Here is a 14,890-nt window from a genome sequence, read left to right on the forward strand (position 1 = left end):
ATGAACTGTGATACTAGTTGCCTTAAAATTTTTCTAATTATATATTATGTCATTAAAAATAACCGCAAAGTATGACATGAGATTGCTCTATCATATTTTATTCAGTGCACCTTTTATTGGCCTTCAAGCTGCTTGCAAGAGGATGATATTCTGGAGCTAAAATGATATCTGGGTTTCTTCTATACAGCAGGCACTCTGCTAAACACCATGACAATTACTGGCCTCAGTGATTAGTCCACCTTAAGGCCTCTGCATTGTATGCTGGAATATTCTTATGCTTAATCTCTATGACCAAGGATTTCATGAACTTTCTTCCTCAGTTCAGCACTTAGCTCTAAGCAGAATGACATCCAGGTGTCTCCCACCCCTCCCCACCAAGAGTGAGTAATACTGGCAAACAGCTGGTGGAAAAATAATTTGAGTTTTAAAGCTCAAATTCTTAAGTCAGTTTAATCTAGTAACATTTTTGGACATGAATTTTTATCACTAGGATTAGCTCCTTCAGGAAACAGGTGGAGTAGTCCATCCTTATCTGTAGACTCCCTTTCTGTGGCTTCAGTTTCTTGTGGTCAACTGCAGATTGAAAATATTAAGTGGAACATTTTGGAAATAAGCCATTTGTAAATTTTAAATTGCATGCTGTTCTGAGTACTGTGATGTAATCTCAAGTCATCCTGCTCCATCCGGCCTAGGATATGAATCATCTGTGTCCAGCACATCCATGCTGTTTACCCAATTAGTCCTGTAGTAGCAGCCATCTCAGATCCACTTGTCTTACTACTGTGGTATCTCAGCTTTTGTGTGCAAATAATATTTTATTTAATAATGGCCCAAAGCACAAGGCTAGGTATGGTGGCAATTTGTACTAAAAATAAACCTTTTAAGGAGCTTCCTTTCAGAGGAAAGGCAAACATACAAGGAAAAGGAAAAAAGTATCATAGGCTGAGGCTTCTAAAATCTATGTAAGAATGAATCACACCATGCAATTGTTAAGAAGAAAAATGAAATAAATCCCTGCTAGTTTTGCTGTCACACCTCAAACAGCCATGGTGCATGGTAAGGACTTAGTTAAGGTGGAAAAGATATTACATTATTGGTTTCTGTATTGTCTATTATTCCAGGCTTCCACTGGGGTCCTTGGAACATACCCCTGTAGCTTAGGGAGACCAGAGTACTGAATTAGATGTTTTTCATGCTACAATTGAACCCATGCTGTCATGTACGCTAAGCCTTGGCTCTATCCCTGCCCCATTAAGACCCAATGCTGCATTTTTAATTTCAAATTTTCATCAGATTATTGAAGAATCTGATATACTTCATTAATTTACCATAGCAGAGATACAAACCTTTTTTTTCTTCTCTTAAGTGTTAACTAAACTTAAAGGGTAAACAGAAGGAGTCAAGAGTAAAAATAGAAAAGTTATTCCAAAAATCAGATGCAGTGAAAACTGCATTCCTCTTTCAGAAGGAAATACGTCAGAGATTCTGCATACAGATTTTTTTTTTGTACTAAAAGATTGGCAGTTTATATTCCACTGTGCTCTGTCAAAAGTACTGCTTCTGGGGAGAATGGTGGGTGGCCTCTTCTCACCAACTTTCCTGCAGAAAAGGGTGGATTTTAAATTAAAGACATCAAAGTGAAACTCATAAGTTTAAAACATTCTTTTGGTCTGAATATAGAATTGTGAAGGGGCACTCCTCACCTAAAACAGATAAAATTCCATCAAAACTCCAGAGATGTGACAAACAACTGCTTGAGACCAGCATGGCCGCCCTCACTGAACTGTTCCTGGACCCTATGTTAATAGGGTGGCACTTCACCCTGCCGCCACAGCAGCAAAGGGCAAACAGGAGGGAAAACTTTAGTCTGGTTTTTAAATATTTGCTTTGCTTTGCCTTAATTTAAAGAGTCTTTCTCTAACAGGAGGAGACAACTGTCTTGTGGGGAAAAAAAATTCCACTTTTATTATCTCTTAATTATAGTGTCGCTGTTCCCAATGTTATACAATAGCAAAGAATTCTGCCGGCACTGCCATCATAAACTATTTTCAGTATGTGTGACTCAGAATAACATCTACTCTCTCACATTTGACATGTGGGTATAAATTTTTAAAACTTTCGATTACAGGCAAGTGTGTAAATCCGTCTACACTGAGTGAACCTCCCTAACCATGCCAGGTGCCACCCAGCTGTCTCTATGACTACTCCTCATGCCCAAAGTATTTGAGACTGAAAATTCATACCATCAAGAGGAACTTGCCATCCTGAAAAAGCAGTTCATGTTAAAACACTTCAAATTAGAAACTAATCTCAGGTGGGTAAAATGACAGAAGAATCTATGCTGAAAATGCAAAAATGTGATTAAGATGTTTAAAAATAACTAAGGTGATATGTTCACACAATTCGCCTCTTTGGATTCACTCCTTTCCTACTCCTCTGGTCCCTTTTTCCAAAAGAACCTACTGTTTAACATTGGAGCTATTTCTCCTGATAGTTAATTATCGTTATAGACTGAAACAAGGTGCTTCTACCACTGTCACAGTAGGTTATAAACATTCTCTGCTGGTTTCCTGCTGTGATACCCCACTACATCTTCCTGATATATGTATTTTTATTTATATTTTTATTGATGATTCTCTGTAGTTTAAATGAACATGCTGACATGTTCTTCTTCAATGAAGTTTTTTTTTCTGTAGCTTTATTGAGGTATTGTCAAATAAAAAAACTACATATAATGTACAATTTGATGTTTAAATATATACATACATCATTAAATAATTACTGATAAAGATAATTACTATACCTTTCATTTTACATCATTATCAATTTCCTATTTATTTTTGAATCAAAAAATTATTTTTATTTCCTAAGTATCAGCAGTATCTTTTGACCTCCTCTCCACAAAAGGAGCTTAAAGCTCTTTGTTTCCTTTTGGCTCTCTCTCCACCTTTACCTTTCAACTTCTTTCACTGGATTCTTACAGGGAGGAGGACAACATTTATGTTCTATTTTGTAACTATAAGTAAAGTGTTCATATTTCTGAATGTGAACAATGAGCAAAATTCTATTCTTAACATTCTTAAATATTACACTGGAGCAATGACAATCAAAGGTTTTTGTTTGTTTGCTTGTACAGATTTCAAGAAACATATCCTCATTAGTTTCTAAATTTTCCATGCACTCAAACATTGAGTTTTAAAAAATGTATATAAAACATGTAAGACATTCAGAAGTTATCAAACATAACACAAGTGTGCATGCACCACCAAATACCTTAAACTATTCATCAGTACAATTTAATTTCTTGTTTCTACTCACTGCATGTTATTCTCCCTGGCAGAGGTAACCATCATTCCATAGGTAATAATTTCTATAAATGAATATTTCTACTAAAACCAGTATTGTTTTGTACGCTTTAGAATGTTATTGCATAAGCATATTATTCTGTTCTTTTTCATTTAACACCATTTGTGAGATTCATTCATGTTGATAGATGGAATGCCAGTTCCTTTCTTCTCAATGGTACACAGGGTTCAATTACATGAGCACTACACACAGAATCTGTCTAATCTCCTGTCAAAGGGCTTTCAGGTTGTTCTGAGTTATTATAATGCCATTATGTCTATGCTTCCACTTGTAAAACTAGAAAATTTTTTTTGCGGGGGGCAAATACATACCTATGATAGATTACCTGACACACAAGATAGCTGATTGTTTTTGCTTAAGGCTTATTGATTATTGCCAACTGTTTTCAAAAATGATGAGACCACTAATACATTTGTAGGATAAAAGAGAGCCCACTGCTCTAAATCCTTGCTAACATTTGATATGCTTTCAAATTTTGGCTAAGTTCAACATGTGAAATGACATTTTACTGTGTATTGATCATTAGTATGGATTTGGTTGGATTGAGTATGTCTCCATATATGTATTGATCATCTAAGTTTCCTTTTTTTGTGAATGGCCTGTTTTAAATGTTGCCCATTTTCCTACTGGGTTGTCTTTTTCTAATTAAGGATTTCTTCACAAATACACACTGTAGGTCCTAATCTTTGATTAGAAATATGCTACAAGTAACTGCTTTCAATCTATGTATAACCTTTCAACTTTTAAAAAGAAAATTTTAAATGAGGCAGTCTTGAACTGGGGGTGTAGGTCAGTGGTAATAGCAAGTGCTTGGCATGTATAAGCCCTGGGTTCAATTCTCAACCCTGCAAAAAAGTCTTTAACATTAAATGTAATTGTATAATAGTGTAATTATGCATATAAATGTCTTCCTAGTTTTCTTCTCCTAAATTAAAAAAAAAACTATACTCAAAATTCATTAAGTTATTGTTCCACATATTCTTATAAAAATCAGTTTCAAGTAGATTAATCTTAACTTTTTCTGCCTTTTACCTTTAATCTACTTGAAACTGATTTTTATGTAAGGTCTAAGATAGAGAATATACACATACCACTCAGCATCACTTACATAAGCATTTTTGTCACCCTTAATTATCTAAGTTACTTCTTATGCCTTAGAACAATTTTTCATAAATACTGGAAATTGTTGCTTCTAATCTTCTCCTTTCCATTCTATTGTCCCATCTATTTCTGTCTTACTACTTGGTAAAATGTCAGCATACTCCAGTGCATTTCTTCTCCTCATTTTCAACACTGTATGTGTATGAAATGTTACTTAGTTAATAGAATATTATTTAGAAGTTTATACTATAAATTACAAATTATAATTGCTTTCTACATAGTATACCCATAAACAAGTTCTTTGGGGGATAGGGGCTGTGTTCATTGTTTAAGTTTTTATGGATATAGAGTCTCAGGTACTCAAGAAGTGCTTAATCCACGTAGAAAACAAATTCATTATTCGAATCTTAGCTTATGTAGCCTATGGTAATAAAAACTAGACAAGCATTTCATTACTGCCACATTTTTACCACTAAAAAATAAAAGTACAATATTATGAATGGTGTTTATCAGCCTGTCCCTCCTGCATGCTATGTCAGTATAATTGGGGGAGTCACTCTCTGAAGAGGTTGGGGACAGGAAAGTAGCAATTACTGTGTGAGGAGCCCTGGTGTGAGGCCATAAGGAGCTGTGGAGACTCTAGTCAGTCAGGAAATGCCTAACTTGCTTCAGCTAATTCCATTTTTAAAAAGTATTGTATTGGCCACATAAATGTTCAGGCCCTATTGCTCCTAGTTGAAGACCTATTTATCTAAACGCATGCTACACAGTGACAACACTGCCCCAACCACATAAAGGACGCAGAACCTAAATGTTTTCTAAGTATATTTTCTCATGGAAATTGTTCTTAACAATAATAGCTAAAACCAGATACACTGTAATTCTATACTATAACTTGGCTAAGGCAATTAAGATCTATTTCCTCATCTGTAAAATAGGGATAATAATAATATTTGCTTTATGATTGAAGAGTGTGGAATAAAAGCTCTAACAGTGAGTTCAGTCATCATCATGGCCATTTAGAACAATCATATTTTGAGTACATTATTTCTGGTCACTTTCTTGATTTTTACAAGGGACTACCAACAGACTGAGAAAACTAAAAACTTACCAAACTTTCTGACAAAATCCAGAAGATATATTTTGTTTTTTTCAAATATGAGTTTCCAAAGCTTTCCCTTAATGTCAGATTTAATGGGTCTGGTAAATGTATCTGAGTAGATATAGCACTTTCTTTTAATCCTGATTTGTCTTCTGCAGGTAGAATGTCTGAGTTGAGAAGATCTTTTAAAAGGCAAAAAATGAGGTGGGTGCTGGTGTTGCACGCCTGTAATCCCAGTCGCATGGGAGATTGAGGCAGGAGGATTTCAAGTTCAATACCAGCCTCAGCAATTTAGAGAGACCCTATTTCAAAACAAAATTAAAAAAATACAAGACTGGGGAAATAGCTCAGTGGTAAAGTGCCCATGGGTTCAATTCCCAGTACTGGGGGGCGGGAGAGGGAGAGGTCAAAATGAAACAAGAAAGCCTGCAAAAGTTTAAAATATATTTATATGAAAAATTATGGATGCAGTCTGAAAAACTTGTGTTTAGAATTAATTAAAAATGCATAACATGTCAAATCCTGAGTGGAACAAGTGGTTCCTTCAAGACAAGTCAATCAACACTTAATGGGAAAACAATTTCTCAAGAGGACTTTGACCCAAATCCTTACTTATTAGAAACTTAGAGTAATATCTGTCATCAGAGCACCTTGACATATTTATGCACATGTGTAAATGTAAGTTAGGTCTAGCTCTACTGAACATGCTGAACCCAAATAAATGTTTACAGACTTGACAACAGAATTACAAAAAGTATCATCATGAAGGCGTCTCAAAATTACTTGTAGCTTCTCCAGCAGTCTCATTGTTTTTTTTTTTTTTTGGGGGGGGAGGCTGGCTTTGAACTCACAATCTTCCTCTCTCAGCTCAACTCACTGGGATTATAGGTGTGTGCCATGGCACCCAGCTATTTGTATTGGAAATAAAAAATGATGTATGTATTGCACATGACATATGAGTACTTCATAAAACACCTCTCCCAAATTCACGTACAGTGACCATCTTTCACAAGAGGAAGGGAAAAGCACTTGGAAACGGTTCAGGCACTGTGGGGCACTTCTAAGGAACAGTAACAGCTGATGGCTTACACCAACAAGGTCAACCAGCTATGATTGAAAGTTCAACACAAGGGGGAAGAAGAAAAGATTTTAGGTGGGAAGGAAATAAACCACTTTCTGAATTTCCAAATACAAAAACCAAACAGTTTGCTTGTACCTGAATGTGCAGAATTCCTTATCATTTCCATAAGCAATCCAAAAGACATTTCTTAACAAATGGGATTGATAAACTGTCCTACTATAGCAACTAGATAAAATTATATGTTAAATATATAAAACCACAGGTTTTAGACACTGTACAAGAGCAGCACTAGACCATGATCCTGAAGAGGAAGAAACACTTGAGGCAAGCCCACTGCTGCTTGGAGCAAGTTTTCTAGCCCTCTTAATGAAAGGAAGTATCTAAACAGCTTGTTAGTCTGCTGACTTGAGGAGACAGTCTGGTGAGGCAGAGGGGACTGGAGTAGAGTAAGATTGGAGGTAGAAATGTACAAAGTAAGAGCTCTGCAGAACTGAAGAGAAATTCTAAGATCTTGGCTAGAGCATCAATCTGAGCACAACGGAAAAGTAGATAAGGCATGGGAAAGAATCACCAAGCAATTGTAAAATGAATAATTTCAAGAGCTCACAGAGGCCTGGAATAATCTGTGTTTTCATCAGCCAGAGTGGACTTTGTAATATATGGAGCATTGACTGGGTAGTCTGAAGATGAATAATAATGTTTTATTAATGAAACTAAAGAAGTCCCAGAGTAAAGGCTGTTCTAGATCCATGATAACAAAAAAGATAAAGGCAAGCTTCTAAAGAATTTAAGAATTTGGTTTGTCTACAATTTACTTATCAGCAGATCAGCAGAAAATCCAACATCAATATGTGTGTGTGTGTGTGTGTGTGTGTGTGTGTGTGTGTGTGTATGTATGCCCAAGAGCTTAAGGAAAAAAGGAAAATGTATAATCTCTGGTATTCAAATAAAACCTATTAGAGCTGGCTGGGATGGTGCACGCCTATAATCCCAGTGGCTCAGGAGGCAGAGGCAGGAGGATTGCAAATACAAAGCCAGCCTCAGCAATTTAGTGAGGCCCTAAGAAACTGAGATCCTGTCTCTAAATAAAATATTAAAAAAGGCTGATGATGTGTCTTAGTGGTTAAGTGCCCCTCCATGGGTTAATCCCTGGTACAAACCACCTGGTACAAAAACCTAATAGGAATGCAAAGAAAAGGGAAAGTATGACAGAGAGAAAAAAAATAATCAATGTAATAGTTTCAGAAATGACAGACAAGGGTTTTGAAGTGAAGGCCCTTAAAACAGGTATTACAAAAATCATAAATATACTCAGTGACATGAAGAAAAACATAAGCCTGATAAGCAGAGAAATGGAGAATACAAAGATTCCAGCTAAGTTCAAAGATAAGAAATACTATCTATAAAATGAAAAATACGGTAGTAAATTTGAAAATTAAAATTATTATTTAAAAAGTAATGATAGGACAAAAATTGTTGGAAAAAAAGAAAAAAGGTATCTAAAACAGAGTCTCAAGGAAGTGTTGGAGCAGTATCAAGAGATCTAACATGCAGAAAACAAGTCTCAGAAGGAAGGTGGGTACTTTAAAAAATGATGGCTAAAACTTCCTAAAGAGTTTAAAAATATATATACAAACAAAACAAAACAACATAAGCCAAAAATCCAAGAACACCAAAAACACCAAACAAGGAAAACAAAGAAATTTACAATAAGGCAGTTCATAATAAAATTGCTGAAAACCAGAGGCAAAGGAAAAAAAAAATGAAAGCATCCAGAGGCAGGGAACAGCATTAGGTTAGAGGAACAAAGACTGACAGTAAAAAAAAAAAAAAATTCTAAACTCACTGAATATAAGTTCCCACAATCAAGGCAGGATATAGACTTTTTCAGACTGATAAAACATGAAAAAATTTCTTGCTGATAGGCATGGGGGTAAAAGTAAAAATAAATTGCTTTTCAAAGAAAAAAATGTTAATAATGTGCTACTGTGAATTTTACGACAAAGAATAAAAGAAATGGGAACAGTACATAGGCCAGCAAGGGAGAAATGGAAGAAACCTGATGCAAGGATCTCCAACTACATACCAAGGGTATAACCTGAAGGTGGAACGAAGACAGGTTAATGATGTGGTGTAAACCCTACAGCTGGCACTAAGACAACCAGGGTACAGTCAATAAATCAAGGGAAGAAAAACAAAATCACAAAAAATAACTAATCCTAAACAGGAAGGAATGAAAAAGGGAAAAAAAGAACAGATAGAACAAATAGCACAAGAAAATACAGCAAGATGGCAGATTTAAAATCAACTGTACGAGTAAGTAAGTAGTCAAACATCTAGACAAAGAGTATGAGCTCAGGTAAAAAGCAAGCCCCACCAACATGCTATATAAAAGAAGACATTTTAAAAGATAAAACCAGAGATTAAAATTAAAACCTGGGAAAATAGCATAAAAAAGCTGAAAAGAAGTTCAAGTGGCTATATTAAGTTTAGACCAAGTAATCTTCAAAATAACTCAAACTGTACACTTTAAATTGGCAATTTTTAGTTTATGTAGAATTATTAGAAATCATGCACTTTGCTATACTGGAAAGGTTAAATTATCTGACTACTCTAAAGTGATTTGGAGACCCCAGAAAATCATAACGAAGATCACCAGGAAGAGCCTGAGGAATTAAAGAAGGGTAAAATGTCCAATATCCCTCTAACTCGGAGGTGAAAATTCCTCCAAGGATAAGTTAACTGACAGGAATAAAGCCTGGAAACTGGAGCCCAGTTGGCAGGGTCTTATCCCGTCTTTGAATTTTGACCTCTGATATGAGACAGGAGACCAAAACAGCAGAGGCAGGTTTCTTTGAGAAACAGGCAGAATTTCTTTAGCTGCCCGAAAGACAAAAATGTCCCATGACATTTATGATTGTCCTAACCAATCAGAAATTCTCAAAGTAGTTAACTGAGGATTTATTTTTTATTTATTTATTTTTTTTAATTGTTGGTTGTTCAAAACATTACATAGTTCTTGACATATCATATTTCACATTTTGATTCAAGTGGGTTATGAACTCCCATTTTTACCCCGTATACAGATTGCAGAATCATATCAGTTACACTTCCATTGATTTACACATTGCCATACTAGTGTCTGTTGTATTCTGCTGCCTTTCCTATCCTCTACTATCCCCCCTCCCCTCCCCTCCCCTCCCCTCTTCTCTCTCTACCCCCTCTACTGTAATTCATTTCTCCCCCTTGTATTATTTTTCCCTTTCCCCTCACTTCCTCTTGTATGTAATTTTGTATAACCCTGAGGGTCTCCTTCCATTTCCATGCAATTTCCCTTCCCTCTCGCTTTCCCTCCCACCTCTTATCCCTGTTTAATGTTAATCTTCTTCTCATGCTCTTCGTCCCTACTCTGTTCTTATTGACTGAGGATTTAAAGGAGTTGTACTGGCAGGAAACTTCCAGTGTGATACAAGGGGTCTGTGAAAGCTCAGCTGCCAGGCAACCCTTGGATTTCACGTTCACGTGCATTGGGTTCTCAGGAATCAGAGCCTCCAGCAGAGCAATCCTCTCCAATAATCCTCAGAGATGGCCCAGGAACACAGAACACAAAGAGAACTTCCCTCAGGAGGAAGAGCCTGAGGATGCTGAAATAAGTTAACCAGCCAAGCCAATCCACTGCCAGGAAGTGCATCAATGAGGGATGCTCACATGGGTGACTCTGTTCTCCTTGTCTAGCAGGATGCTGTGCATATTTTGAATCAGTGGGAGTTGTTTTGCTTCCTTTTTTTTGCCTTTTTTTGAGCTGGCATTTTAAACTGTGTTATTCTGTTTTTTGTTGTTGTTTTTTGCCTCCAGTACTTTATATGTAGTAGGTATATCAGATATTTCTATATTTTTCATTTAGTTCATAGATTGGCACTCTATTCATACCTAAACTAGAGAGAATATACACAGCCAACCAATTTTATCCTTGGCAATAGAAGCTGCAGCTGGACATAGCATGCTGCAAAGTATATCTGTGGTTATAAATGGAAATTTTTACTATGATTAATGCATTGTTCAAACACAATGTATGTGCATGCTCAAACAAAGAGAAGGATATCTAATCCTTTGTTTGCCAACAAAATATCCCTTTTTTGTGAGATCTGTATCTCATTCCTTCTTGAAGAAACTTTCATCTCAATACTGCAATAAAGTAGATGGTGTCAATCAAGGTATTTCATCTGCTTGGTCATACCGATCAGAATCCTGTCCTAAAGGGCAGAAGGAAAATTTTCCTCAGTGTCAAAACTGAGTACATGATCTTTCATGTTGCTAACAGCCATATATCCAGCCATGTATAAAATGCCCCATTTGAAAGAATAAAGCTAACATACAAAATTGTATACATATAGAAATGGAGAGGGTGTCCTCATAATTCTTCATCTTTAGGTGTGACCTTTTTCTAAGTTAGATTGACTTGCCATCACTTGCAGTTATAGGAACTCACACAATGTTGTTAGATAAAATTAAGTAGCTTCCTAGGCTAGTGAATAAGATGTTCAGAAAATATGGTGGAGGTACTCCTAAAGAACTTGGAAACACTAAGAAACTTGCTTAATATCACATTCACTGTTAAAACCACTCCAAGACAATGCTTCCCTTGAATGCAACCTAATAGAATCTGCTAACACCTTAAGTCAAAATGTCCAGTCACAGATTAAAAACAAAGGTACTGTGCATCCCCCTCCATGTTATTCCACATCTGTGTATGCAGGAGGGCAGGGACACCACAGAGGTAAAGTCCTCTCATTTTGAGCACATACATCAGTTTGTCTTAAACCATTCAACTATATCAAATTGTTATTTGACTTTCTGCAATTATTCTAACTGTGTAAACATATTCCATTCCTCCCAAGCTTTAAACATTATCTACCAGATAACACCATTATCTATCAGAAGATAATCAACATCTCATACTCCATGGAGAAATTGGGATGGGATTCCTTCAATTTCCCAATACTACTCATGCCATGCTCTTCTACATCTCACCTGCTCGTCTCATCAAGGCCATCCACTCCACACATGCTTTAGATATGAAATCTCCCCCTTCTCCCTTTGTTCCTAGGACCTTATGTCATTGCTTAATCTGTGTTATAAATCATCTTTTCTTCAACCACTAGAAATGTGAACTCCATGAAGAGAGGGATCTTGTCCATCCTATTATTTTTGGTGCCTAGCATAGAGCAGACAGACAGTATTATTTGTTGAAACCACGAAACATAATGAATAAGAATCTGAGAAATAAGTCTTCTGTAAGAAGTCATCCGTTTCTTGAGTTCTAAACCATTCTGCTTAGAGAAGATCAGTGCTACAGTGGATCTCTGATTTAGGATTAGAGACTTTCTCAAGAACACTTCTCTAAATGAACATTTTATTTATTTATTTCTCTAAATAAACATGATTTTTCTTCATCCATAATTTTATTTCAAACAAATTCACTTTAAAATTTAAGCTAAAGCACATGAAACAAAACAACAAATGAAGCTTACTCTTTTTTCCATCCATATCTGCATGGATTTTCCGAGCCAAGAATCCGCTTTTGTACACAGCAGCATTTGGGTCATGAGGAATGTCCAAGAATGGGTTGGTCGTGCTCCCAATGCGACTGACGGTCTTTGGATGTGTTCCATTGGCCTTCTCATCAGTGCCTTCTGAGGGGGACTTTTTTTTCTCTTCGTCATCTCTAAGAGGGAAAAAACACATAAAGACTGAGCCAAGCAACTACCACAATATTCAAACAAACACAAAAACAGTGTAAACTCCCTTGCTTTCTAACAAGGCCCCTCTTGAAAACAAATCACCATGATAATAGCCATTTATGAAAGGGCCTCCTATGTGAGAGGATTAATGATCATGACAATCTAGTAAGATCAATATAGCATTCTGTAGTACAGATAAGGAAACAATCAGCGAGTCCAAACGTATATACCGGGCTAAGACTCAGTAATTAAAGCAAGAGACGATGAGGGTATAACTGTAAAATTCTAAAACCTGGGCTCTTCCCACCCACAACGATGCCTAAACCAGTGGACGCTTTTCGACAGGAATCATGATTTCAACTTTTGTATTTCTGCAGGACCTAGCACAGGTTGGCATATAGAAAACAACAAATAATTACAGACTGAGTCCACTGAGTAATACTGAACTATATCTGCCAAATAACCAGGCTAATTCTTAATATCAAAACCCCAGGTGCCTCCTGTCCATGATTTAGATGATGCCATGACATCTTACAGGTGCCATTGTCTCAACCACCACATAAGCGTGGGGCACCCTATCAGCCACTGAGAAAACCCCTAACTGCCTCTCTTTTCTGAATCCCTGATCCTACAAGTGCACCAAGTTTAAACCTGAGACTATAACATATACAAAGCACAGAGGAGGCAGAGAACAATGACCTTATCGGTTAACAAAGAAGAGGGAAGTCAATGAGCTCTGATACGCCCCTGGAAAACAAAACACCATAATAAAGGCATTTGCTTTTCCTCAGCTTTTTCTATTTCTAGAGTCACCTGTGGTTTCTTATCAAACCCTGCTTATTGAATCTTTTATTAAAACTTCAACCAAAATAATCACTACCAAAACATTTTGAATAAATCACAAGATTAAAAATCATCAAGTATGTCTGATGATGGTGGTAGTCGAAAGAAAAATAGCCTTCTCATCCACTGCTATTTTATAAGTAATTCTGAAATATATGAAAGTAAAACTGGACTCTTAAACATCCATATTTTTTATTTTGAAATAATTTTAGATTTTCAAAGATAGTACATTGAGTTTCCATATGCTCAGTTTCTCCTGTTAGCATCTTATATAACTACAGTAAATTTTTCTAAACTAAAAATTTAACATTAGTAAAATACTATGCATTGAACTTGAGACTCCTTTCAGATTTCACCAGGTTTTTTTCATTAATTTATTCTTCTATTCCAGGATTGCATCTATAATTGCACGGCGCATTTGGTTGTCACAGCTCCTTTGTCTCTTCCAGCCTGTAACAGTTGCTCAACCTTGCCTGGTTCTTCTTGGACTTGACAGTTTGAAAAGCACTGGTCAATCATTTTGCAGAACATCCTCAACTTAGTTTTGTCTGATGTTTCCTCATGACTCGATTGAGGCTGTGCATTTTGCGGGGGAGGATACAACAAAATGCAATGGACTCAGGGGGGGTCTAGGTTTTATAGCTGGTGATATTAACCATGATTACTTGGTTAAGGTAATATCTGACAGTTTTCTTATATAAATGTTTAGGGGAAAATATTTTGCCAACTATGCAAACATCCTGTTTCTCTAGCTTTTGCCCATTAACATTAGCATTCACAAATGGATTTTGCCTGAGATGATTATTATTGTGGTGATCGAATGGTTCCTTCATGAATTTTACATTCTTTGGTACAAAAATCAAGGACATTTATATTATTCTCTGGATTATACCACTACCTGGCAATCAGAGGTCTGATTTTCTTGCCTGTAGTCTTGCCTTTTTTAACATGGAATGTAAATGAATTCTTTTATTTGGCAAAATGCAAATTCATCCGTACTAACATGCCAATCAATAATTCATTCTTTGTTATTGTGAAGCACTATTTCATTTTACAGATATATGTGTTTGTTTAGCTCTTCACTTATTAAAAGATATGAGGATAGGCTCTAGTTTCTATGAGAGACAGGGTTTTATCAACTATTAACAGAGTGAAGAGACAGCCTCAGAAGGGAGAAGACACTTCAAATCACACACCGTGCCCAACATCCAAAAGGGCCTCAACAGCAAGAAAACAGCATTATCAAACAATGGGAAAGAACATTTCTCAAGAGATAACAGTAGCCAACAGATAAATGAAAAAAACCTCAACCTCTCTAATTATCAGGGAGATGTGACTAAAAACCACAATGAGATGTCATGTCACACTTATTAGGACAGCTATGATCAAGACAATACAACCAACGATAAATGCTGGCAAGGGTGTGTAGTAAGGGGATCCTTATAGGATGCTGATGGGAATCAGTACACCCATTATGGAAAACTGAACCAATTACCTGAAAAATTAAAAATAGAATTATTATGTGATCCAGAAATCACATTTTTGGCATAAATTTAGAAGCATGGAAACTGGAATAATGAAGAAACATCTGCATTTCAATGTGAGTTTCAGCATTATTCACAACAGACAAGGTAGAGAAGCAATTTAAATTGTGTC

The 14,890-nt window shown here is 36.2% G+C and overlaps 1 protein-coding gene across 7 annotated transcripts in view; it reads right to left on the reverse strand.

Annotated features, from left to right (window-relative positions):
* PSD3 (pleckstrin and Sec7 domain containing 3) overlaps window positions 1–14,890 on the reverse strand; it is a gene marked incomplete at its 3' end in the record, with an annotated part of 568,898 nt that overhangs the window by 90,172 nt on the left and 463,836 nt on the right. For all 7 annotated transcript variants that reach the window (XM_081269548.1, XM_081269547.1, XM_081269545.1 and 4 more), the window contains one exon: window positions 12,182–12,375. In XM_081269548.1, coding sequence (XP_081125674.1) covers window positions 12,182–12,375 — 194 coding nt within the window. The remainder of the gene's footprint in view (window positions 1–12,181; window positions 12,376–14,890) is intronic.

This window comes from Spermophilus citellus, assembly GCF_964194105.1.
Source record: "Spermophilus citellus genome assembly, chromosome: 16".
Lineage (NCBI taxonomy): Eukaryota > Metazoa > Chordata > Mammalia > Rodentia > Sciuridae > Spermophilus > Spermophilus citellus.